General features: G+C 46.8%; 1 protein-coding gene across 1 annotated transcript; it reads right to left on the reverse strand.

Moving 5' to 3' along the window:
- Positions 1-20,683: 20,683 nt before the first annotated feature.
- LOC146182759 (uncharacterized) lies at positions 20,684-21,561 on the reverse strand. The gene has a single exon (XM_084608262.1). It carries the CDS (start codon positions 21,559-21,561, stop codon positions 20,707-20,709), a length of 855 nt encoding a protein of 284 aa, XP_084464388.1. The 3' UTR covers positions 20,684-20,706.
- Between the last annotated feature and the right edge of the window lie 5,126 nt (positions 21,562-26,687).

Here is a 26,687-nt window from a genome sequence, read left to right on the forward strand (position 1 = left end):
CTTCCGTTCTTCGAATAAATTCAGTTGTCAGTTCTGCGCCGTCGTTGTCCACTTCTCCTCTTTGTCTCGTCTTTTTGCGCAATATACATTACTGTCCATCATGGTTCACCAACTCGCCCAATCAGCCGTTCTTCTGCAAGTATTTCCTTGACCCTGCTTCACAGCCTAAGCAGCGCAGAAGGTCGCTTTTAGGTGCAATCTTGACGGCTCCGGAATCATTCTTGGCGGCAGCGCGTTTCTTGTTCAGGCATATGTTATCGATCTCTTGTAGGACAGAGCTGTCCGCGTCCAGATCGGTCGGCAGGCAGGTCACATTGGTAGACCCAAATTCGTCTTGCATCTGACGTTTTTCGAAGCGTTCCTCCTGAGAACGGGTGCATGGCGGCGAATAGGCTTGACCCAACATGGTGAAGCGCACTGCAGCGGTGGCCTCCTCCGTGACGGCAGACATTGGCGACTTCCAAGCCTTCGGTGCTTGGGCTCGTCTCTGCATCTTGCCCTTGCATTTCACCTTGTCCTTGGGTGCGTTCTCTTTGGCGGACCTCATCTTTTAGCGGTCTTCACTGCACTTGCGATGGGCCTGTGGACCAGCTTCTTCTTCTTCTCCTTCTCCGTCGGTGCATATACTGCACGCGTGCAGTGGAACAGTATGCATCGTTTTCGTCTTCAAGACAAGGATGCTCGAATTAGTTGCGAAGGAACTGTATGTTATTCTTAAACCTGCGGGTATGCGGAATTAGACTGTGGTTTTTAGGCACTGCTGAGGAGTCTCTAATACTGTCAATTGCCTGCTTCGACGGCCGCGCTTCTATAACAGCGCCTCAAGTATAACCGAGCTGTTTAAAAGCAGCCATACAGACAGTGGTGATTTGCAGGTATTTTATAGCTGTAGCTGGTAGTGAATCTTTCTTCGACTTTGTCGGATTGTACTTTTAATTTGCACTAGTTCCATTTACTATACAAAGAACGCGCACTGACACCATCACGGCTAGAGTGCTGTAACGACGGTTGTCTCAAGTTCAGAGCTGTGAACTGTAGAGTACGTAGTCATCTGCGCCACATTGTCCAATAGAGAGAGCCTTGGAGAACGGTAGAGACCAGAGCTCCGAACATCGAATCCTATATGAAACAATAATCGGTAAGTATACTCTGCATTGGAAAGCGCACGACAACTGTTCAAAATCAACTGTAACTTATATTTTGTTATCTCGGTTTTAATCCACGCTTAAATTTATACGCTGATGTGTATTATCTTTATGATACTTTAGAGAAAATTAGTTGAAACTAACCCATAAATTTTTGCGCCTTTTTTATTTGAAACAGAAAGTATCGCCTAACATAGAAATCACAAATTCGGTTTTGGGGTCCTTGTGTGGTATTGTGTGGTGTTTTAAGAGACAATTGGCCATTTGTAACACTTCTAAATTATACGGGTCAAGCGGATGCAGCTAGCACAGAACCGGGTTAAGTGGAGAAATATGGGAGAGGCCCTCGCCCTGCAGTGGGTATAATCAGGCTGTTGATGATGATGATGATGATGATGATGATGATGATGAAATTATACGGAACATTGATGCTGGGTATTCATGGGAACCTTGCAGTTCCTAAATACCCGCATCAGAACTGTGTACACTCTTTGGAATATGTGATGTAATCGTGGGCCCAGGTAACTTCAGGATCCATCGGCAGAAAAATTACGAGAGACTTTAGCAACTAAAGTAGTGAAATGCGAAAGCCTAGTTCCGCATTGAGCAGCGTAACTGGCACTAATCAGGAATAATTATTAATATTTATTTTACTACACATGAATTATGTGTCATTAAGTAGGTAAGCAAATGATTATTAGTCATATAACGGGTAGTTAAATAATAATTACTACATAAGTAATAAGTAATAATTAGTAATTGATCATTGATTGCCATATTCCCGTACAAGCCACGCATTCGCGCATTCTGTGGTGGTGTTCTGTGACGGGTCGAGACATCCATGACATCATCCCGTCTGGGCCAATCAGAGCCGCTTCAAAAAGCATGAGCCAATAAAGGCTTTAAGCTTAAAAACAGGCCGTATACTCACACAACGTCTTTTTATTCACGCGACGACGATAAATGCACGACATAGTTCGAACGCTTACACACTCATGCACGCTACGTATCTGTTTCTCTACTAAATGTATCTACGCAAACAAAGGCCGGATAACAAAACTAGTGTAGGTCCAGGGGCGCGGGGCTCCGACGTCCGGTGTCCGTGCACTGCAGGTGGACGACTGTTGCCTGGGCGGCGACAATCATGCACACATAGAGTACTGCCTGGTCACCAGGGCGGGCATCCGCAGGCTCCAATCTAGCAGGCGGGAACGTCACGACTCTTGGAAAGCTGGCATCAGCAGGCAGGTGTTTAGAGGTCATGGATAAGGAATCGTCGGGTTACAGCTTAAGGCGCAATGCTGCAGTGCGGCAGACAGGCCTTGAACCTTGGCGCGCGAGAGGTGCTGGCTACCTATAAGCTTTAGGAAACGCCGAGCGCCCATTTGGACATGTCGCAGCCCAGAATCTCATTGCCACGACTGCGTGTCACCGCGCTCCCACGTTCGCTTGTCTTCGAGCCCCGACTCACCACCATGAAGACAGCTCTCTTGATGAGCTCGTGGTTATCGTCAACTGAACCGCCCCGCACGCGGCCACACTTTGTTAGCGCCGGGAACCACGCGCTGACAATGCACCTCCTCACAGTATATCCGTAAAAAGCATCCATTCAGCTCTAAATATAGCCACAGCATATGAGACGGGACATTTGGGTACAGAAATACTGAACTTACCCCAATAAACCATATTTAAGCATTAATGAAAAACAATTGGAAAATCGCTGTCACACATAGCGGCCCTGAGATAGCAATATAGCCCAAAATTAAACAACAAAGTAGTAACTAGAATATGTATCTAAGGAAGAATGGCTAACTTGTAGAAAATACTTTAAGATTTACGCATTATTTGAAGATGAAAAGCAGGAAGGAAATTTTGAGCTTGATATCACATGCTACCACCCCTTTAGTGTAGGGGCTTCGTGAACAGTTACTCGAGGTGAAAATTCTGAATAGTTAAAATGAGCAACCCCGCAGGGGGCATCTGTTAAAGCAGATGTTTGCGTGTACTGTGCGACACCACGGACCCCGAGCACCCACGCTTAGCCGTGCGTGGCATCGCCGTGTCTGGGGAAAAGGGGATCCTGGTGGTTGAGCCGATGCCGAGTGTTTGGACCTTTAAGGCCCCTCGGCGGAGGCAACACACCACTTTGGCCCACGCTTCCCACAGACGGCACCTCCGGGCTGACCCACCCGGGGGAAATCGGCAGTCGCCTTTTCCTGTCCTCCCCTCCATCTTTCACTTTCCTATCCTCTCTCTTACAACTGTCCTGTCTTCTCTTACCTTCTTCGTTTCTTCCTACTTCCAGGCGGCGAGGGTTAACCTTGTGTGGCTAACCACCCTGCGTTATGCCATATTTGGTTATAGTCGGGGTGTACGGCTGGCGCGGGCAGGTCTGCTTTGCGAGTTCCTGTCCCGTCCCCTCGTTGGGCTCCATGGTGGGTGGCCGCCACCCCGGCTGAACAAAAACTTACTGCATGGCTTCTTCTTTGCTCTCCAATGATCGTTCCCGAAAAAGGGGACGGACCGATGAAACTGCAAACTTCTTTCTAAAGAATGCAAACAGATTCCCACGCTTCCACGTGGTGCACAGTGAAGACCCTCAAAAAACAGCTAGGCAAATATCTCCTTTTGTCGTGACCAAGACATTGACTGAAGCAATAGGCCAAGGATACAATGTCAAAAAACTTCCAAATGGCGACCTACTCTTGGAAATTATGTACCATCATCAAAATGAAAAACTTCCTACAGTAACCAGCTTTGGGGAATGCCCAGTTAATGTCACCAAACACCGCTCTCTAAACATGGTGAGGGGAGTCATTTCAGATGACGACCTAAAGTACCTAAGTGAAGAACTCCTTGAAGGACTAAGAGAACAAAATGTCATCAATGTGTTCAGAATTAAAGTCAGACGGAATAACAAAGAGATACCGACCAGGCACTTAGTCCTTACCTTCGAATCGAGCACACTGCCCGAGGCTGTGGAGGTAGGGTACACGAAGATAAAACTGAAACCGTACATACCTAACCCGCGTCGCTGTTTCAAATGCCAAAGGTATGGCCACGGCTCACAGACTTGCCGAGGCCAACTTACATGTGCGAAGTGTGCCTCCCACGAGCATCCCACTGAGAACTGTGAATCCGAAACGCATCTTTGCATCAACTGTGAGGGCAGCCACGCTGCTTACTCACGAACCTGTCCAACATGGAAACAAGAGAAAGATATCATCACACTAAAAGTCAAAGAAAACCTCACTTACAGGGAAGCACGTAAGAAACTCACGTCCACTCACACCCCAACTTATTCTGTTGTGACGCAAAAGGGGGCGGCGTCACAACAGTCTTTGGAACCTGCCCAGGTGACACACGGTGCACCTAAGGCAGGGACCTCTACGTCCCCGGTGGAAGTAGCTGGGGCTGCTCCACCACCCCCAAAGCAGGCTGCGCGGGCCTCTAGGTCAGCTGGCCCCAAGGTCTCTCCAGTAACGGCGAGATCTACCACAAATGTGTCTGTGCAGTCTGCACAATCGTCCAGCACGTCCGAGGACGCAATGGACACAACAAACGACGACCGTCCGGGGCCGTCAACATCTGACAGGCGACGGAGCTCCTTGGAGCGAACTAGAAAAGAAAAGGCCCGAATCACCGGGCCAGAAAAAACTTAGTCTCTCTACCTTCCCCATATAAAATGGCGTTCTTAGTTCATTGGAACTGTAGAGGACTTTTAAGAAACTACAGCGATATAAAAGACATTCTTGCTTCATTCTTACCCGCAGCGCTGTGCGTTCAGGAAACCAATCTCGGTGCGCAGCATAAAAACATACTAAAAAAATATAAAGTTTTTCGCCGCGACCGAGAGCACGTTAGCAGGCTCTCGGGTGGTGTTGCTATCATTGTAAGGAATGATATTGCAGCTAGTGAATACAAACTTGACACTCAGTTTGAAGCAGTGGCAGCCACCTTGCTTACATTTAAAAGAATCACGGTGTGCTGCGTGTATGTTGAGCCACATCGAAAAATAGCTCTCAATGACTTAGAAAACCTTATAAATCAACTACCGGAACCTTATGTGGTAGTTGGTGATTTTAATGCACATTCTCCTTTCTGGGGAAGCGAAAAAATTGATGCGCGAGGCCTAATTATTGAAGATTTTATTCTATCTAACAACATTTGCTTACTAAACGCGGGTAAACCGACCTACTGCTCTCCGAGCACGGGAAAGATGAGTGTTTTAGACCTGTCATTTTGTTCACCTTCTCTCTTTAATGATTTTAAATGGGAAGTTTTAGAGAATCCATATGGGAGTGATCACCTACCAGTACTAATCCGCATGTCATCATCACCAAAAGTCACCCCAAGCAAACCGCGACGATGGAAGCTCCATTTAGCCGACTGGCCACTTTTCGAGTCCAAAGCCAATCTGGAAGAAGTTTTCTCAGAGGAGCTCACTGTAGATGAATTGAATGAAAGGTTGACTAATTGCATAATACGTGCAGCAAAACTAGCTATTCCACAGTCTTCGGGAGTTGTGCATAGCAGTAACAAAGCCTGGTACACGCAAGAATGCCGGGATGCAAAAAAGAAACAAAATAAGTCCTGGGGAACTTTCCGCAGGTACCCAACCCAAGGAAACCTTATAGCATTTAAAAAGGCAAGAGCAGAAGCACGATTTATTCGTCGAAAGGCTGAAAAAGAATCGTGGCAGAGGTATGTAACGTCAATAAATAGCTCAATGACGTCTAAGAAAATGTGGGAACAAGTTCGTAAACTCTGTGGAAACTTTTCCCCGTTTACAATTCACATCCTCACAGCCCCTGGTGTTCAGACTAGCATAGAAGAACAGGCCAATATACTAGGCGAACATTTCGCACACGTTTCAAGTTCGTCACACTACACAGAAACATTCCTAAAATACAAAAACATAGCTGAGAAACAAAAACTCCCAACAAGTGGTGGCAGAAATGAATCATATAATAGTTTTATTACACTCCAAGAAGTAAAGAACGTCCTTGCTGCTGGAAAACAGACTGCGCCTGGTCCTGACGAAATTCATTACGAAATGCTGGCTCATTTATCCGAATCCTCTGTAGAGGCACTTGTGAAATTCTTTAACAAAATTTGGACTCTGGGTAAACTCCCGGAGGCTTGGAAACAAGCCGTTATTGTTCCGTTTCTGAAACCAGGAAAGCCGCCGACCTCAGCGGGCAGTTACAGACCCATAGCTCTGACCAGCTGTTTAGCAAAATGTTTTGAAAGTGTTTTAAACATCCGACTAACTTTCATCTTAGAATCTCATAAACTTCTTAATGTTCATCAGTATGGTTTTAAAAAAGGGTGTGCAACGACCGACCACTTAGTGCGTCTTGAAAATACTGTCAGGGAAGCGTTCATACATAAACAAAATTGCCTTGCCGTTTTCTTTGACATGGAAAAGGCATACGATACGACTTGGAGGTTCGGGATCCTAAGCGATATAGCAGATTTGGGCATCCGAGGCCGGATGCTAAATGTTCTGAAGGACTTTCTATCAGGTCGTTCATTTCAAGTACGTCTCGGTACCACCTTCTCGAGGAACTTTATTCAAGAGAATGGGGTACCTCAGGGGTGCATTTTAAGTACAACTTTGTTTATTGTAAAAATGAATTCTATTAGCAAGGTAATCCCAAAATCCATTATGTTCTCGCTGTATGTCGACGACCTTCAAATAGCCTGCACATCCTCAAACATATCAATTTGTGAAAGACAAGTACAATTAACACTAAATAAACTAGACTCATGGGCTTTTAAAAATGGGTTCAAATTTTCCCCACAGAAAACCGTGGCAGTAATGTTCTCGCTGAAACGAGGTATACAGATCAATCCCAAGTTACACTTAAATGGGATTGAGTTGCCAGTAAAGAGCGAACATAAATTTTTGGGTGTAACGTTCGACAGAAAACTAACATTCCTGCCTCACATAAACATCCTAAAGAGGAAAGCCATAAAATCTCTAAACATACTGAAGGTTCTCTCTCGGAAACACTGGGGGTCTGATAGGGCGTGTCTTCTACATATATATCGATCTGTTGTGCGGTCTAGCTTGGACTACGGGTCCATAGTCTACGGGTCAGCTAGACCATCATACCTAAGGAAATTGGACCCGGTACATAACTTAGGTTTACGCCTTTCTTGTGGCGCTTACAGAACATCCCCTGTTGATAGTCTGTATGCAGAGACGAATGAGCCTCCGCTGAAAGATAGAAGGGCTTCACTTACATGTGCTTATGTCCTTAGAATAAGGTCACAGAAAAAACACCTCTGCTATCCAATAGTCTCAACATGCCGCTCACGAGTAATTTTCACAAATAAACCACAAGCGACGAGGCCACTGATAATGCGTTTCGAAAACATTTACAGTGAGTTAGAAATTCTGGACACCTTGCCCGACACTGCACCAAAAAACAGCCCCCTACCCCCATGGTACAAACTTCCAAATGTCTGTGATCTCACTCTAACACACTTCAACAAAAGCCAAACTCCTAAAGAGCATATAATACAAGAATTTCGCACAATAAAAGAAAAGTACAGTAATTATACAGAGTTTTATACAGATGGATCAAAAACTTCTACTTATGTTGGCTGTGCCGTAGTTGAAGAGAACTGGGAACAAATAATTAGGCTTCCTCAGTGCGCATCAATCTTTACAGCTGAATCCTATGCTATCCTGACAGCTGTAGAAAAAATAGTGAATGAAGGCATTGGGAACAGTGTCATCTACACCGATTCGTTGAGTGTACTGATGGCTTTAAATCACAGAAATGCTGCCATGCCTCTAATCGGTAACATAATACATAATGTAAAAATGATCACGACACAAGGACATAACATAGTGTTCTGTTGGGTCCCTAGTCACGTAGCCATTGACGGCAATGAAAGAGCAGACAAATGTGCTGCACTTGCCCACAACAAATTGATTCAGAAAGTAAACATACCACATAGTGATTGCTTGAAATTAATAAAACATAAACAGATGAATAAATGGCAGTCCAGATGGAACAACCAAGAAAATAATAAGTTGCGTCTCATAAAGCCTGTACTAGGAGAATGGCAATCGAGCACACATCAACAACGTTTTATGGAAGTGATAGTATGCCGTCTTCGTATTGGACATACACATCTAACACATAACTTTCTGCTAATGAAACATAACAAACCGACCTGTGAAGAATGCGATGAGATACTCACTGTAAACCACATTCTAATTACATGCTCAAAACTTGAGGCACTACGGAGAAAACATTTTACTATATTTTACAATCATACCATCCCATTCCATCCCACCTTGCTTTTAGGAGAAAGAGCACTTGTAAACCTAGCATCTGTTCTCAGTTTCCTAGAAGAAGGAAGCTTTTTAAATAAACTATAGATTAAACATATCCATTTCCTCTTTTGCAACCAGAACATACATTAACCTCGCTCTTGGCGCATGATAGCCTTAGTTGCTTATGCGCCATAAAACCCAACACAAAACAACACATAAAATGAGCAAGCGGTCATGCCGAGATATCAAAAATATGTAGCTTAGCATAGAGAAAGCGGTAGTCGGGCCTTCTGACATGCAGCAGAGAAAAATATTTTTTACTAAGTAGAAATCAAGACACTCACCACCGGCCCGGTCGAAGGAGCTGCCAATATAGAGCATCCGTGCCACCGTGGAGCCACTTGTTCCTCATAGAGGTCAGTACTTTGCATGGGGTTGGAGGGTCCAGTATACCTACACCTATGAGTTAAATGTGAATTATAGATTACACTGTGAATGAAAGAATACCCCCATCTCAATTTGAACACAAAGCAGAATATGGTTATGTCGGTATTTATTTCCTTACTTTGCAGTCTTTTATGTGGTTTGTTTTATCGATTCCTATCTCGTCTTAACACAACTGCGCCATATTTTCTAAATGGGCATACTCATTTTCGTACGCAGCGTCCCTCTCAATTGTGGCTCCTACGTGACATGAAAAACCTAACAATCGGTAATGCATGTCGTCGCAAAAAAATAATGGGGGAGACCTAATTTCCACCCCTAAGTTATGGTGATGATTGGCTTCTGCCAAGTCAGCTATGTAAACAAAAGGCTATGTGGTCTCCTGATGTCACGTAACACGAAAAAAAGTCAGGGCACGGCCATGCCACCTACCAACTACCAACTGCCACAGAAACAACTGTGAGTTTCAACTTAAACCTTCGACAATGCCGACACCAGACTTTAACGTGATACCGTTAAAGGCCGCTTTCCCAGAAACGCCAGCTTCGCCGCTCGGCACTGGCTTTGTGAGCGATCAGTCACGAGCATGGGATAGCCGTCGGTAGATTGGAGCTGACATGGCCGAGCATTAATTAGACTTAGGTTTGCCCCACATATCGGATGGCAGACGCTTCCAACACGGGCTGCTTCCTTAATTTAGGAGGGCAATATCAGAATCAGCCTGCCAGGATCCTCGCATTTACGTTACCCCTAGGCTACCCAGGCACGGTCATACAGCTTGGATAAAGCGAAGTGTTTCATGTGGCACGGTAGCCTACGCTCTCGCGTCATACCCTTACAGGCGGAGCTTGCGTGTTCTCCATCGCTTTCTCTGGGCAAGACTACTTCGAGCAAATCGCGTTAATATTTGCGTATTTATTCAGGAGTGCTATAGGTCGAGCCTCGACAGACCGCGTAACGCGCCGGTTTATCTATACCTCGCCGAAACATTGACACGACGTGTTACCTTTATTAACGTTTATAAACGACTGCCGCTTAGCTCCCAGTTTGCGGCTCGTGATAAGGTGTAGTAATGACGGCCGTATAGATGACGGGGTGCGGCGCGTGGTATATTATCATCATCATCAGCCTGACTATACCCACTGCAGGACGAAGGCCTCTCCCATATTCCTCCAATTAACCCGGTCCTGTGCTAGCTGCATCCACGTGAATCCTGCGAACTTCTTAACTTTATCTTCCGACCTAACTTTCTGCCGCCCCCTGCTACGTTTTCCTTCCCTTGGAATCCACTATAGTATAATGGTACATAGGCGTGGTGAATATGGTTCGGAAATGGCTGCCGTGTTTTCGACGGGGTGAGGCTCGCGGTGTGGTGCAGACGGTGACAAGGCTTACCGAACGAAGTTCGCTCCTCACTGCTTCTGTGATGGCCTAGGTGAGTGAGCCATCGTAGCCGTAATTCGCTGCAGCTTCTCGAGAACATTTCTCTCAAATGAGCTCTCGAGGAGTGGTCCTATTGATTGCAATCAGCGCCGCCGCAGTCGTCACAGCACCGATGACGGTTCTGTTGTACTGGCGGCACAGTTTTTGGAGAGCTCACTTTATCGCTGCAGCGTCTTTGACGAATTCACTCAGGGTTTTAGGTACGTTGTGCACCAAGCTGGCAAACACATGCTCTTTGACACCATGCAAGAGGTGCCGTAGCTTCCTTACATGGCTCACACATATCAGTATCAGCACTGCGGCGAAACATGACCGCCATGGAAAACTTATCTACGCTTTCATTCAGCTGCTGGACGCGCACTTCAAGCAGGCGCACCACAGTGTCTCGTCGATCAGTACTCGCAAATGTTGTGTCTACTAGCGGTCGGCGGAAGTCATTGCATGCGTATAAGCTGGCATCGTAGTTTTGAAACCAAGTCCTAGCACAATCCTGAACCGCAAAACAAATGTTTGAAAGATTCAGGTCCGCACTCTACTGATTGAACTTTGGCACCGGTTCAAACTTGTCTCGCTGTCTTGAACATCTTCAAACGCGTCTCGGCGGAATCACTCTGGCACGTTGGTGTTATGAAGTGCCACCAGTGGAGGGGTTGAACGTGCAACGGCTTGGGAGAACTGGCGAACTTCGACGTTGGAACAGTCGCCCGGCAGATGGTTGTACTTCGGGGCTAGGCATAGAAAGCGGCGGCTAGCGCGATGGACAGGCGTATCGATATCCGAGATCCGCTGTAGACTGCCGGAAGGAGTCTACGCATATCTAGCATACTACAATAGTGTCTCACCTCACTACTATCCCAAGGAGCGCCTAAAGACAAAACGGTTTGATGGACAACCGGAACGAGATCTGCATTTAAGCTTTCTTTATTTCCAGCCTCGCGCTGGTCGGCCCAGTTGTCATCTTTGCCTTCTTTTTATATATGGCAGTATAAATTAGAATCTTGAATTATGCACCGCGACAGAATCATTGCTGCGTCACATTGCCTGGATTTATAATATTGGCATTGAAATTACATGATTAACGCTGATAGCGGGTGGTATTCTCCTAGGAATTCCACCCATGCCCGGGCAACAGTCGTCCACCTGCAGCGCACGGAAACCGGACGTCGGAGTCCCGCGCCCCTGGACCCACAGTAGGCCAGTTCTGTTAACCGGCCTTTGTTTGCGTAGATACATATAGTAGAGAAATAAGGACGTAGCGTGCATGAGTGTGTAAGCGTTCGAATTATGTCGTGTATTTATCCACGTCGCGTGAATAAAAAGACGTGTTAGTATACGGCATGTTTTTAAGCCGAAAGCCTTTATTGGCTCATGCTGTCGTGGACAAAATGTGTCCCGGTTTTGAAGCGGCTCTGATTGGCCCAGACGGGGTGATGTCATAGATGTCTCCACCCGTCACAGAGCACAACCACAGAATGCGCGAATACGTGATTTGTATGGGAATATGGCAACCAATTATCAATTACTAATTATTACTTATGTAGTAATTATTATTTAACTACCCGTTATATGACTAATTAATCACTTGCTCACCTACATAATGATGCATAATTCATGTGTAGTAAAAAATATTAATTATTCCTGATTAGTGCCAGTTGCGCTGCTCAATGCGGAACTAGGCTTTCGCCTTTCACTTTAGTTGCTAAAGTCCCTCGTACTTTTTTGCCCATGGATCCTGAAGCTACCTGGGCCCACGATTACATCACATGTTCCAAAGAGTTTACACAGTTCTGATGCGGGTATTTTAGAACTGCAAGGTTCCCATGAATACCCAGCATCATTGTTCCGTATAATTTAGAAGTGTTACAAATGGCCAATTGTCTCTTAAAACACCACACAATACCACACAAGGACCCCAAAAGCGAGTTTGTGATTTCTATGTTAGGCGATACTTTGTTTCAAATAAAAAAGGCGCAAAATTTTATGGGTTAGTTTCAACTAATTTTCTCTAAAGTATCATAAAGATAATACACATCAGCGTATAAATTTAAGCGTGGATTAAAACCGAGATAACAAAATATAAGTTACAGTTGATTTTGAACAGTTGTCGTGCGCTTTCCAGTGCAGAGTATACTTACCGATTATTGTTTCATATAGGATTCGATGTTCGGAGCTCTGGTCTCTACCGTTCTCCGAGGCTCTCTCTGTTGGAGAATGCGGCGCAGATGACTACGTACTCTACAGTTCACAGCTCTGAACTTGAGACAACCGTCGTTATAGCACTCTAGCCGTGATGGTGTCAGTGCGCGTTCTTTGTATAGTGAATGGAACTAGTGCAAATTAAAAGTACAATCCGACAACGTCGAAGAAAGGTTCACTACCAGCTACAGCTCTAAAATACCTGCAAATCTCCACTGTCTGTATGGCTGCGTTTAAACAGCTCGGTTATACTTGAGGCGCTGTTAGAGAAACGCGGCCGTCGAGGCAGCCAATCGACAGAATTAGATACTCCTCAGCAGTATCTAATTCAGCAGTATCTAAGCAAAACAAAGGACTCATTCCGCATACCTGCAGGTTTAATAATAACATACAGTTCCTTCGCAACTAATTGGAGCATCCTTGTCTAGAAGACGAAAACGATGCATACTGTTCCTCTGCACGCGTGCAGTATATGCACCGACGGAGAAGGAGAAGAAGAAGCTGGTCCGCGGGCCCATTGCAAGTGCAGTGAAGACCGCTAAAAGATGAGGTCAGCCAAAGTGAACGTACCCAAGGACAAGGTGCAACGCAAGGGCAAGGTACAGAGACGACAACAAGCACCGAAGGCTTGGAAGCCGCCAAAGTCTGCCGTCACGGAGAAGGCCACCGCTGCAGTGCGCTTAACCATGATGGGTCAAGCCTGTTCGCCGCCATGCACCCATTCTCAGAAGGAACGCTTCGAAAAAGGTCAGATGCAAGACGAATTTGGGTATACCAATGTGACCTGCCTGCCGACCGATCTGGACGCGCACAGCTGTGTCCTACGAGAGATCGATAACGTATGCCTGAACAAGAAACCGGCTGCCGCCAAGAAGGATTCCGGAGCCGTCAAGATAGTACCTAAAAGCGACCTTCTGCGCTGCTTAGGCTGTGAAGCAGGGTCAAGGAAATACCGGCGTCTAGCAAACGCAACCCTGCATTACACCGCGGAAATTCATCGGGTTTGAAGAACCACCCATAGACTCTTCTTCGGCACGATGCCACCGCTGAGACTCCAGAGGACAGTCGCAAACTGCATTTTTTTATTTTTTTAAGAAGATAAATGTATTTTACATACACTTGCTTGTGCCTTTTTATTCATTCTGGCATGCATGCGTGACTGGGCTTATCCATAAATTGGATACTCTTTATTTTAAACCAGCCATAAGACGAGACACAGCAAAGAAGAGAACAAGACAAGGCTGGACTAACAACTGAATATTTATTGAAGTAAAGATGACAACGAAGACTCGTTCTGAAATGCGCGTGTTCGGTCCCTGAGGGTATATGAATAACTAAATTACTCTGGCGCACAAGCCTCCTATCTTGTTTTTCGCTGTAAATACAACGTCAACGTCTTACCTTACCGCAAGTTTCTTGCATCGGTGCGAAACCCCATGGAGTTGAGTTATGGTAGCCACATTCTTTCGCCGCGTTGCACCACCAACATCAACCAGCCCCGTGTTGCTCTTCCCGGAACGTGTTAAAACATGTTCTGACTGACGAGCGAAATGGACAGTTGGAAAGCCTGCCGCTAACAACTTCGAAATTTGCTGTGAGAGTGCATCCTCAACACGGTAATGGCAAGATATACGTGATGCAGACTTCATGCACGCCACTGCCAACCCATCCTTTACCAACCTCGAGTGGTCCGATTCAAAGCTAAGCAGAGGCTTCCCTGACCCGGGGCTGTAGCCCCAACGCACGTGATCGTCTCCAAAGCACAGGTCCAAATGAAGAAATTGTAAATGTCGATCTTTAAACAGGAAAGCTCATACGTAAAAGACAGGCCTTGGCCTTGTTCTTTGAACATTCCTAACACATCTTGCGCCAACCTATGAAAACCATCCTTATCCCAGAAAATTAAGTAGTCATCAACGTATCGAAACGCTACTATACCGAAGCCATCTAAACCTGGCTTCCTGCTCGACAAAAGAGTGCGAGAAAGCTTGTAGTCGCAGAAGCTCTGCATGGCAGAGTCTGTATTGCAACCAGAGTGCAGCTAATTGGCAAAATATAAATATATTCTCTGCATTATTTAAAAGAGCAATTGCAAAACCAAAGCAGTATAATCCAGATAGATGGATTTATTGAAAGGAAAAGGCAGAGAGGTTGGCCCGAATAATTAAAATCTGGCCTGCTACTCTGCAGTGGGGAAGGGGAAGGAGAGAAGAAAGAAGGTCATGATGGGTGACGATGTGGGAGAAGGCATATGAAATATATATACAGACACAGCAGCTTGCTTTACAAACGTGAATCAAGTCCGCTGGCGCTCAAATAACGGCAAAGAGCGCGCACTGCCTGGACGCCCTCCCCTTGTCCTGCCAAGCGCCCAGCAGCAGTTCCTCCGACAGAGGCCTCTTGTCTAAACGCTTCAAGGAAGCAGCTAGCACATTTCTTTCGTTCGCATACTCTGGGCACACCAATAATAATCTTGTTTTGTTCTATGAACCTCTGTACAGCATCCCGATTACAAGGGCTTGAGAGATGTCTGTTTAAATTTGGATTATACTTTAGCCACATGATAAAGTATAATCCAAATTTAAACAGACATCTCTCAAGCCCTTGTAATCGGGATGCTCTACAGAGGTTCATGGAACAAAACAAGATTTCGCCAGTTTATAACCTCATTAATGCACCACTGATTGCACACAAGAAAGCGAAGCAAGGCCAGCAGTGCAGTGCTCAGTGATTGGTGTTGCAGTTTTAGAAACAGACAGGTCCCTTTGTGTACACTCTCAAGCTGCTCAGACTTTACCGAGGTGTTCAAGTAACAGATGCTATCAATTTGGACAAAGATGCAGTATGCAGCTACAGGACATGATGGTGTCACTGTTGGAATGATAAAAATCTTATCCCAACAATGTACAAGTGACCGTTAATTATCGTGAAGAATTGAATCGTATTGGTAAATGCTTTTATTTCACACGTTTGATAGGTTGAGGAAATTATTTTGTTGTTGAAAGATGCAGGCAAAGGATATGTCTTAGATAATATTAGGCCACATGCATTAAGTTTAAATTTAGTAAAATTAATCGAACGAGTAATGCACAGCCGTCTAACAAAGCATGTTTATGAAGTTAATGGTCTCAGCTCAGCGCAGACTGGCTTTCAACGCGATTGCTCCATATTTTCACGTAGCCGTTTCCGCTCGTAACTGGAATATTTAATGGGGGGGTTAATCCAGAAGGCACAGGAAAGCAGGTCCAGAACACTCAGAGACGGCCGGCACCACAAATTCAGCCTCTTCTAATCGGATGATATGGCACCACTTCTTCATCAAATCAGCGCATGCTGTTGCACACGCTACATTACCCCTCTCTGTAAAAATATAAAAAATAAACGTCAAACTGATGAATTCAAAAGCAGAAAAAACATAAAGCAAGAAACATGCGGTAAGGCGATATGGTAATTTTCTCGCGAAAAGTACGGCTTCATGCACACGACGTGAACAACCTGGGATTTCTGGTCTGGAACAAAAACCGTCTGGAAGCCCTTCGTGCGTGACGTCACACAGCTGACGGAGCACTTTGTATGGGCCAAACTACTGTTTCAGAAGTTTCTCACATAGTCCACGACGTCGAATCGGAGTCCAGAGCCATCTGTCACGCGGTTCGAAAGTCACTACACGGTGGCGCTGATCGTAACGCTCGGCGTCTCGGCCTTGCTGCTTCCAGATGCTTGCCCGTGCCAGCTATCGCGCTTCTTCTGCGCGTTGAGTCAACTCCTCGACGCCAACTTCGAGGTCCCGGCTGTCATGGGGCAACACGGCTTGCAACAATGTTGAAACTTCACGGCCATACAATAGGGAGAACGGCATCATTTCGGTTGTTTCCTGCTGCGCCGTGTTGTATGCAAACGTGACGTACGGCAAGACGTCATCCCAAGACCGATGTTCAACATTCACGTTCATGGACATCATGTCGGCAAGAATTTTGTTTAGACGTTGTGGATGGCAGGCGGTTGACCTGCTATAGGTAGTGCCGCTCAGCACCCTGACGGATTCCAGTTGCTTGGCAGTGAAAGCAGTGCCTCCGACAGTTATAATACCTGACGGAGGCACTGATTTCACTGCCAAGCTACTGGAATCCGTCATGCAGCTGAGCGGCACTACCTATCGCAGCTCAACCACCTGCCATCCGCAAGCTAATGGCTTGACAGAACGTCTAAACAAAATTCTCGCCGACATGATCTTCATGAACGTGAATGTTGAACATCGGTCTTGGGATGACGTCTAGCCGTACGTCACGTTTGCATACAACACGGCGCAGCAGGAAACAACAGAAATGACGCTGTTTGCCCTATTGTATGGCCGTGAAGCTTCAACATTGCTGGAAGCCATGTTGCCCCATGACGGCCGTCTGAGGCAACATGGAGGCAACTGTCGGAGCGCCGTGCCTCAGGACGATGCGTTTGGTGAAAAATTTCGCTGCCTCGATTGCTCTGCCGCGCTGGAGGGCCTTTGTTTTAGCATAACACATGAAATAATTTGTATCGAAAATTATCCACCTGTGTCCTGAATCAAAATTTGGAAAAGGACCCAAGAGATCCATGCCAACTTGTTCAAATGGGTATCTTGGCATTTGAGCAGGATGCAGTAAACCGGCTGGTTTCACAGGTGGTGTTTTCTGTCGCTGGCAATCATGGCATATTTGCATGTAATGTCGTACCGGGGCCGCAAGGTTTGGGCAGTAATAAGTCTTCTTAATGCGGGCCAGTGTTCGAGTATACCCCATATGATCCGTGGTAGGCTCGTCATGACATGCCTGCAAGATTTCTTCTCGAAGAGACTGGTACGACGACGGGATAATCACTTCCCGTCGGAGCGAAGTTGATCTTGTATAAAACATTGTTCCGCATGCAAAACGATGAATGCGCTCTGGCGAAGAGACTGGGAACTTTGGCAGTACGCGCTTCCAGAAAATAGATAAGTGGTGCGGGAGCCGGGTCGTAACGCTGCTGCTGCGAAACAGTGAGCGCGTCGACGGCTGCGATAAGTGGAAGTTCTGGTTCTTCGTCTTCACGCGCAGCCTCGACAGGTGAACGGGTCAAGCAGTCGGCGTCGTTGTGCTGACGTCCAGACATATACACAATAGTCATGTCGAACTCCTGTAGCCGTAAACTTCATCTTGCAAGGCGTCCGGAGGGATCTCGCAATTTCATTAATCAGCACAGAGTGGTGGTCCAGTTCAGTTCAGTTTATTACCTTAAGGACCCCCGTGGGGGTATTACATAAGGGGTGGATTATACAAAAAAATAAGTACAATGGTTGCCATGTGGGTTCAACATACAATATGATCTGTTAGTGCTTTGGAAAAGTTGGATGGGCAGGTGATAGCGGCGATGCTGTGGGAAAGGCCGTTCCAATCTAATGCTGCTCGGGGGAAGAAGGAGGCAGCGAACGTAGTCGTATGGGTCCGAGGCCGGGCAACTTGAAGAATGTGACCAGTGCGATGCGATATGCGAGCTGGTGATGTGATATAGCCTGCGTAACCGTGGGTGCTGTAAAAGAACTCATGAAACAGGTTTAGGCTGGCAATGCGGCGACGGATAACAAGGGTTGATAAGGCGGATTCTGCTTTTAAAGACGACACGCTGACTTGGTATGAATAGGTATTGTGGATGAATCTAGTGGCACGGTTCTGGACGGATTCGGGTGCATTTATGAGGTATATTTAATGTGGATTCCATATGGGGGATGCATATTCTAGTTTCGGTCTGATTAGCGATTGGTAAGCCAGGAGTTTAACTTGTTGGGGAGCGTGACGTAAGTGGCGTTTCAAAAAGCCTAGTGTTTTATTCGCGGATGATATTACATTAGAAAAATGTGTGCACCAAGATAAATCATGAGATAGCGTGACTCCTAAGTACTTAAATGAGTTAACTGCTTCTATTGGGATTTGGGCTATATTGAACGGAAAAATAAATGGTTTAGTGCGACGGGTGAAGGATACAATCTTGCATTTCTGAGGGTTAAGTGTCATCATCCACAGGTCGCTCCATTTCTGAACGTTAGTTAGGTCAGTCTGGAGGGCTTCTTGGTGGGAAGAGTTATTAATAGTACGATAAATGACGCAGTCATCTGCGAACATACGAATGTGACATGATACGTGAAGGGGCAAGTCATTAATGTATATTAAGAATAATAACGGTCCGAGCACTGATCCTTGGGGGACGCCTGAGGTTACTGGAATGTAATCAGAAAATTCGTTATTAACTATGACTAATTGGGTTCGATTTGTCAAAAATTCCTTAATCCAGTTTAGAATGCTAGGGTGAATATTTAGGTAAGAGAGCTTAAATAGTAATCTCTGGTGTGGTACTTTGTCAAAGGCTTTTGCGCAATCTAAAAAAATAGCATCAATCTGTTGGTTGCAGTCAAGGTTGGCATGTAAGTCATGAACAAATGTAGCCAGTTGTGTCTAACAGGAAAGGTTTTTACAGAAGCCATGTTGTGATGAATGAAAGAAATTGTTGGAATCGAGAAAGTTCATGACTTGAGAATAAATTACATGCTCCATGATTTTACAAGGAATGCTTGTTAGGGAAATGGGTCGATAATTTAAGGGCAAGTTTTTGTTACCGGACTTGAAGATTGGGACGACCTTTTCCACTTTCCAGTCATGCGGTATTTTACCTGAAGAGAGAGACTGAGAGTACAATAGTGATAAGTAGGCCGCGGAAATGTGCTTAGTATTTTTCAGAAATTTCGAGTTAATTTCATCGATCCTGGCTGATGACGTTAGCTTGATGTTTTCGATACGAGATGATATACCATCTGCGAAGAAAGAAACTGGATCCATGGTTGACGCTGTGAAGGAGCTTATGAAGCCGTTAGCAGGTAAATCACACTCTTTCGCAAAAACAGTTGAAAAGGCTCTATTGAAAATGTCAGCACATTCACAATCGCTGATGGTTTGACCCATATCGTTAGTAAGAACAATTGTACGTGTATCCTTCGGGTTTATCCTTCGGTATCCTTCGGGTGCCAGAATTTTTTGGGGTTGTGTATTAGCATTTTTGGCAAGTCAGAGTAGAAAAAGGTGTGTTTTGCGTTGCGGATAGCAGCAAGGTAATCAGCTTCGGCAGTGTAGTACTTTTCCTATGATGCTTGGCTTGGGTTCCACTTTGCTGCCCGATAGTGACGCTTTTTCTTGTTTTCCAGGCGTTTCAGGGCCGTAGTAAACCACGGTTTTTGCTGGTTAGCACGGAAACTAGCTACCGGAATGTACTTGTTTGTTAGTTCGTGAACTTTGTCCCTGAAAATCGTCCAATTTTCGTTAAGAGACTTTGTGTGGAAATCGGTTTCATAAGTTGTAAAAAAAGCTGTTAGTTCTTCATTTATTGCTTGAAAATCACCTCTTTCATAAAGACGAATTGTTTTCCTGGAAACTTGACGAAGCATGGGTGTAAAACTGAAGGTAGCATGAATGACTTTATGAACACTTATTTCCCTTAGGTATGCAATACTTGTTGCGCTATCAGGGCTGTTGGTTAATATCAGATCTAGAGTGTTGGCGGAATTCTGCGCAATGCGCGTTGGCTTAATATTAGCTGGGTAAGGTTGAAGTTAAGACAGACCTCGACAAAATTTTTTGCTTCTGAAGAATTTGTCATGGAGGTGTAGTTACGCCAGTCAATAGTGGGAAAATCGAAATCACCAAAAAGAACAATATCTGCGTTAGGATACAATGATGTCAGTTCACTCAGCACATTGTTTAGTTTGTAGGAAAAGTCCGGATCATTTTGCGGTGGCCTGTAACAGACTCCTACCAGCACAGTTCGGGGGGAAGCGTGGCAGAGCAGCCATAGCAGTTCTAAGTTAGAATCTACATTGATTAAGGATGCTGAAAACTGCTGATGTACGGCTATGAGCACGCCACCGCCACGGGCTATTTCCCGGTCTTTACGGTAAACTTTAAAGTTGGGCAGCGCAGCTAAAATTTCGGTATCACTGATATTGTCTGTTAACCACGTTTCTGTAAGAATGAGAAGGGTGCTGTTGGTTGATAAGACAAGACTAGATACGATTTCCCGTTTCGGTAAAAAGCTTCGTATGTTAGTAAATACTGCAGATAAGGTAAGATTAGTTCGGGGGGTGTGTTGTCGGGGAGTTGCTTTAGAGCGAGCAGAGTGTGATTGCTATGGCACTTCTTTTACCGTTTCCGTCAAGTCGTCGAATATATACTGCTTGGGGCCTATGTACAGTGTTTTAAAGCGCAGTGCGTACTTATCAGATGTTTCTTTCGCGAAACGTAGTAAATGTTTACGTGCCTTACGGACAGAATGTGAAAAGTCTTCTCCTATGCTGTAGTCGGTGTCTTTTAGTTTCCGGGCGTTTTTTTGGATGGATTCTTTTGTCTTATGGAAAGTGAATTTAACGATAATGGGTCGACATCGTTCACTTGAGTGACGGCCAAGACGATGTGCTCTTTCTATTTCTTTTGGGTCTATGGTGATGTCCAAATTTTCACTGCAAAGGCGGGTGACCAGTTCTTCAGACTCAGAGGACGTTTCCTTTGAGCTAGTATCAGGTAAGCCATAAAATAGCAGGTTGTTACGGCGCGACCGGTTTTCGGCATCGTCTACTCTGGATTCGAGGTTACTGATTTGGCTCGCCGACGTGGCGGCATCAGTCTTAATGGATTCAACTTCTGTTTTAAGTGATGCGAGGTCCTGATAGTGGGTTTCTAATTCGGTAATGCGCTTACTTAATTCGGTGATCGATTTGTCTGTCGCTACTAACCTGCTGTTGAGGTCTTTTACTTCGCTGATTAACGTGCTTTGGCCCGATGTTAGTTTCTGTAGTTCTGCAAGTATGGCGGCAGTGTCAGGACCAGGGTTAGTTTCTATGTCACCGGATTGCATAAGCAACACATGGACAACAGCAAAGCATTCAACGACAATACAAGTACAACACTGCGGGCTCGGCAGCTGAATTAAGAAGTAGTTGCTCGATTTCTTTGCAAAAAGAGAGTATGATTTTCTAACCTGCATGGCGAAGACAAGAGGGCTACTCGTCCGCGCAGTGGCACAGCTGCCGAGCCCACAAGGCGCCGCGGTCCACGGGCGATCTTTTATAGGTGGCGAAAAACATGATGTCTGCTGCGATTGTATTTTCCACGACGAACGGATGGTCCCAGAGCCAGGTGGTGGCGAAATCCAGGTAAGCGTGACGTCAGCCGCTGTTACGGAATTGGTACCAGCTTCATGACTGCCGTAGTGATGACGATAACGTGGCCGCACGTCAACGCAGGCAGCAGCCAGAACAGGCAACAGCACATGTGTGAACACAGGAAGGAGCACCTGCATGGCGAAGACAAGAAGGTTACTCGTCCGCGCAGTGGCACAGCTGCCGAGCCCACGCCTGCACACTCGGGTCACTCACGACCCGAGAGTGCAGGCCTTAAATACAGCGTCGAAATTTTATCACCACGCATACAACATCCAAACATTCTTTTTCGGTGGTGGAATACTTCGATTCGGCATGGGGCAAAGTCCGGCTGGCGTATGCGATAACTCGCTCGGCACCGTCTTGCAAATGGACAAGTGCAGCACCGAGACCCGCGTTACTAGCATCTGTGTAGACCAGAGTCTCGGCACTCGCATCGAAATGAGCAAGCACAGGTGTTGTCTGCAAGTGCTGTCATAACTCGTCTAATGTCTTTTCTTTTTCGCCTGTCCAGGTGAAGGTGACATCATCGCGGTTGAGACGTGTCAATGCGCGAAACGTTTTCAATATACCTACGGTAATAGACGCAGAGGCCCAAGAAACGGCCAACTGTCTTTTTATCACACGGAGTAGGTATTTTGATGACGGCTGATGTTTTAGCGGGATCGGTCGAACACCTCGATGACTGACGACGTGGCCCAAGAACAGGAGCTCTTCCTAACCAAAGTGACACTTTGGGGGTGTTAACGTGAGGCCGGCAGACCTGATAGACCGCAGCACAGCAGAGAGACGTTGGAAGTGTTCCTCAAACGATGGTGTAAACACAACAACGTCGTCCAGGTAGACTAGACACTACTGCCATTTAAGACCAGAAACCACTGCGTCCATAATTCGCTTAAATATCGCTGGAGTGGAGCACAATCCGAAAGCTAGGACCTTGAAATAATAAAGTCCATCGGGCGCGACAAACGCCGTTTTCTCGCGATCACGTTCATCAACTTCGATCTGCTAGTAACCGCTCTTAAGACCAAGCGATGAAAAGTTGCGCGCCTGGCGCAGCCGGTCTAATGAGTCATCAATGCGTGGTAGCGGGTAGACGTCTTTTTTGTGACCTGATTGAGCTTACGGTAAGCCACACAAATCTTTAAATGTTCGTCTTTCTTCTTAACGAGAACAACAGGTGAAGCCCAGGGACTCCTCAATGGCTGTATGACACCGTCATTTAACACTCGGTAGGGGTGCTGTCGGACTGGTCGGGTACAGTTTTCGGGTATTATGCGATGTTTGGTTAGGGGCGTCTGTTTAACCGCTGGAGCCGGACGAGAAGCAGTCTTGAAACTGAAGGAGTAGCTCGACGAGTCTGCTCTTTGCCGACGATAGACCGGGATTCACATCAAGCATGAAGTTGGGCTTTTGGCTGGCAGATGTGTTGGTCTCAAGAACAAAGCAGTCTTGAGCTGCTTCTGCGGCACCTCAAAGTAGGTTACCATGGTGCCTTTAGCGATGCGTTGGCATTCGCTCCCGAAGTTCGTAATTAGTACGTGCGGTAGACCGTTGGTCAGATGAACTATACCGCGTGGAACACAGAGGCAATGATGTAATAGAAGCGATGTGTTCTGTTCGGCAACGCCGGCAGAATAAGACTGCTCATCGCACCTGACTGTGACGAGAGCAGACGAACGTGGCGGCTTGGATACATCCGCGTCAACGATGCGTAAAGGTGCGTGGCGTCGTTCGGAGTCAGCGGTCGTCGTTTCAGGCATCGAAAACGTTACAGTACGGCGAGGAACAATACTAATGGTACCATGTTTACGTAAAAAGTCCATGCCAATTATGAGGTACTTTCAGCATTGCGGTAGGATAACCAAACGAATACAAAGGTTGAATCGGCGATGATTACTCGGGCAGTGCACCGTCCGATCGGTGTCATAAGGTGACCGCCAGCAGTACGAACGTGCGGCCCCAGCCATTCAGTTTTCACCTTTAGAGGCTATCCGCGAAATTCTTGCTTATTATCGAGACGTCTGCTCCTTTGTCTAATAAAGCAGTCACTGGGTGTCCATCGACGAGAACTGGAAGGTCGGCGCTAACAACGTGATCGGCATGAGGTTGATTCGAAGTTTCGGGTTCATGCTGTGGCGGCGGCATCGTAGATACAGCATCGGGCTGAGTCGCCATGGGGGGGGGGTCTTCGGGACATCGATTCCGTTCATCAGCAACCTGCCCCCCTGAGGTCGCCGCGTTCAGTTTCCCCGGCGTGGGCTTGGCGACCGGCGCCTCGCCGCATTAGCGAACTCACGGCGGCTGGGTGACGAGTAGCCCACGGGACAAGACGACTGTGTACGGTCGCTCGAAGAGGTTGCACGGTATTCTTCGATTTTTGGAGGGCGCTCACCAACCCGGGGACGCGGGGAATCACGAGAAAACCCAGCAGCCCGAGTTCACGGTACAAATGGCCGGGTTCTCCGCAGTGGTAGCACTGCGACCATGGCGAGGAGTGAGCCAGACGTCTGCCTTGCTAACCGATGGCTTCTTGATGGGGCTTTGCTGGGATGGCACCTGGTAGAAAGGCTGGTAGAATAGTGGCTGAGGAGCGGGCGGCTGCACGACGTGGCTCTGCTGGGATGGCCGCTGCTATAGGAAGGTTGGTAGGACGGGGGCTGCGGAGCGGGCGGCTGTGATTCGAAAAGAAGGTGTTGTGCATATGGCACTGCAGGCCGACGAACAGCCGCTACGACTTCATAGAACGTGGCTCCGACAGCGACTCAGGCGGTGAAAATGTTTGACGTATTCCTTCACGCACGGCTTCGGTGACAGAAGCGGAAGTCGGATTAGGCGATCCAAGATTAAACTTAAGGAGCTCCTCGCGATCTACCTTGCGGATCAGCTCACGCAGAGAGTGGTGTTCATTGGACCCGTACAATGTGGCCACACTGCTGAAGGGTTGGCCGTAGGCGGACTCAGTGCACCGGAAACGTTGCTGCAGGGCTCGCTCATTTAGGGTAGCTTCATTGATGAAGTTCGCGACGGTTTGAGGTGGACTGCGAACCAGACCAGCGAAGAGGGGTCCATTTACACCCTGCATCAGGTGGCGCACCTTTGCTGATTCCTTCATGTCGGGACCAGCCCACCGACAACATCTGGTCACGTCCTGAGCGAACATCGCCACGCTCTCGTTAGGTAGTTGCACACGAGCTGCTAAGAGGTGGCGTGCGCAATCACGGCGGTCGTCGCTGGCACGCATATCCCGCAGCTGCTGGCGAAAGGAATCCCAGCTTTGAAGACTGGCTTCAATATTCTCATACCATGTTTTAGCGCAGTTCTTAAGTGCGAAATAGACGTTGCGCAGTTTCTGAGCAGGGCTCCGCTGATTGAATTGTGCCACTCGCTCGAACTGGTCGACCCAGTCGCCGACATCTTCCCCAGTAAAGCCATGGAAACAGGGGGCACACGAGGCTGCTGAAGCACCAGATGATTTTGGGTTACGTGGGCATTGCAGAAATCTCGAACTGCTGGTCCGATGACGTCGGTTCAGGTAGAGGAGCGAATTCCGGCGCCAGACCGTGGAGGCGACGCCTGCAGCGATGAACAGGTGTAGACACGCGCGGATGCCTGTTTGGACTCCATATGAGCCGCTATGAGAGGCCCGAGACATGGCGTTTAAGGCCGCACCTCCACAAGTGTCACGTAGCCTTTTGAGCTCGTAACTAGAAGGGTTAATGGGGGTTAATCCAGAAGGCACAGGAGAACAGGTCCACAGCACCCGGCGACGGTCGGCAGAACAACTTCAGCCACTTCTAATCGAACGACGCGGGAGCCACTTCTTCAAGTCAGGGCAGGATGTTGCACACACTACAATATGGTCCACGCACGTAGTTCCAGAGAGCTGAATCCGCCTCTCGTTACGCAGGAGGGAAGTTTCAGCTCTGGTGATACTTGAGTAATCCAGCTTAACAAGCTTGCTCAGTTTCATCATCCTTCATATAATTATGAATGGATATGTGCATCTCTAGGGACTGGAATTTTTACTGTAAAAAAGCAGCCCTCTGCTCCAGCAAGCACCAAAAATCAAGTAGTGTGATACGAAGATCAGTTCTTTCACCACCCCTTAAAAATTTTGCTAAATGACATCCCCATTCGCCAAACAACAGTATTTGTTTATGCCAAATATATGACTTTTTCGCTTCGGCTCTGGATAGAAATGGCCTTTACCACACCTGCAATTATATTTGGATGAGGTCGAAGTACGGCTGGACCCTATCAATATGTCCTTTAATGTCAAACCATCCCAGGTAGCACAAAGTGGGCTATAAAGGTGGGTCCGATGTTGGCAATGCAGTACAGCCCGGTATGCTCAATGTGGGTGCTGCAAGAGGGGCCGACCAAGGCCTGAAGGGGGCTGTCGACAAAGCACCGATGGGGTCGACAAGGGACCGATGCAGGCAGCTCTTGTGGGGCTGCCCATGTTTTCTTGCAGTGCCAAAAGGGCACATCCCGCTAACTCCCCACAATGGTCCTGCTTTGGACAGATTCGGGCAGCCGCTCTGGATAAACACTTAGTAATAGCGTTTCGGGTTGCAGGCTATCCACAGCAACCACATTAGGAGCAACAGTTAGCAATCAGTATGTTTTAGTATTTTTAGCGAAATTAGCATGAGCGCGAGAACTAAACCTACGTAATGTTTCTAACCGCCTAGACATGACAACAATTGTTATACAGATCATCTATAATAGTAAAATAGGGCAACATCGAATACAAATAAAGGGTGTAAGGAATCATTACACAATTTCACGCATTCTTCTAGCCCCATTGCGGCCGATGCGGGACCTATAGTGGTTTGTGTGGGCAGCCCCAATTGGGCTGGGTGTTGTTTTTGAACCTAAAGCCCACTTGATGTAGCACGTGCCTTCCAATTCCTCACAAAGGATCGATTTGGTATCTTGCAGGCCT

Source organism: Amblyomma maculatum, chromosome 7 (assembly GCF_055883805.1).
Source record: "Amblyomma maculatum isolate TAMU_Amacu chromosome 7, ASM5588380v1, whole genome shotgun sequence".
Classification (NCBI taxonomy): Eukaryota; Metazoa; Arthropoda; class Arachnida; order Ixodida; family Ixodidae; genus Amblyomma; species Amblyomma maculatum.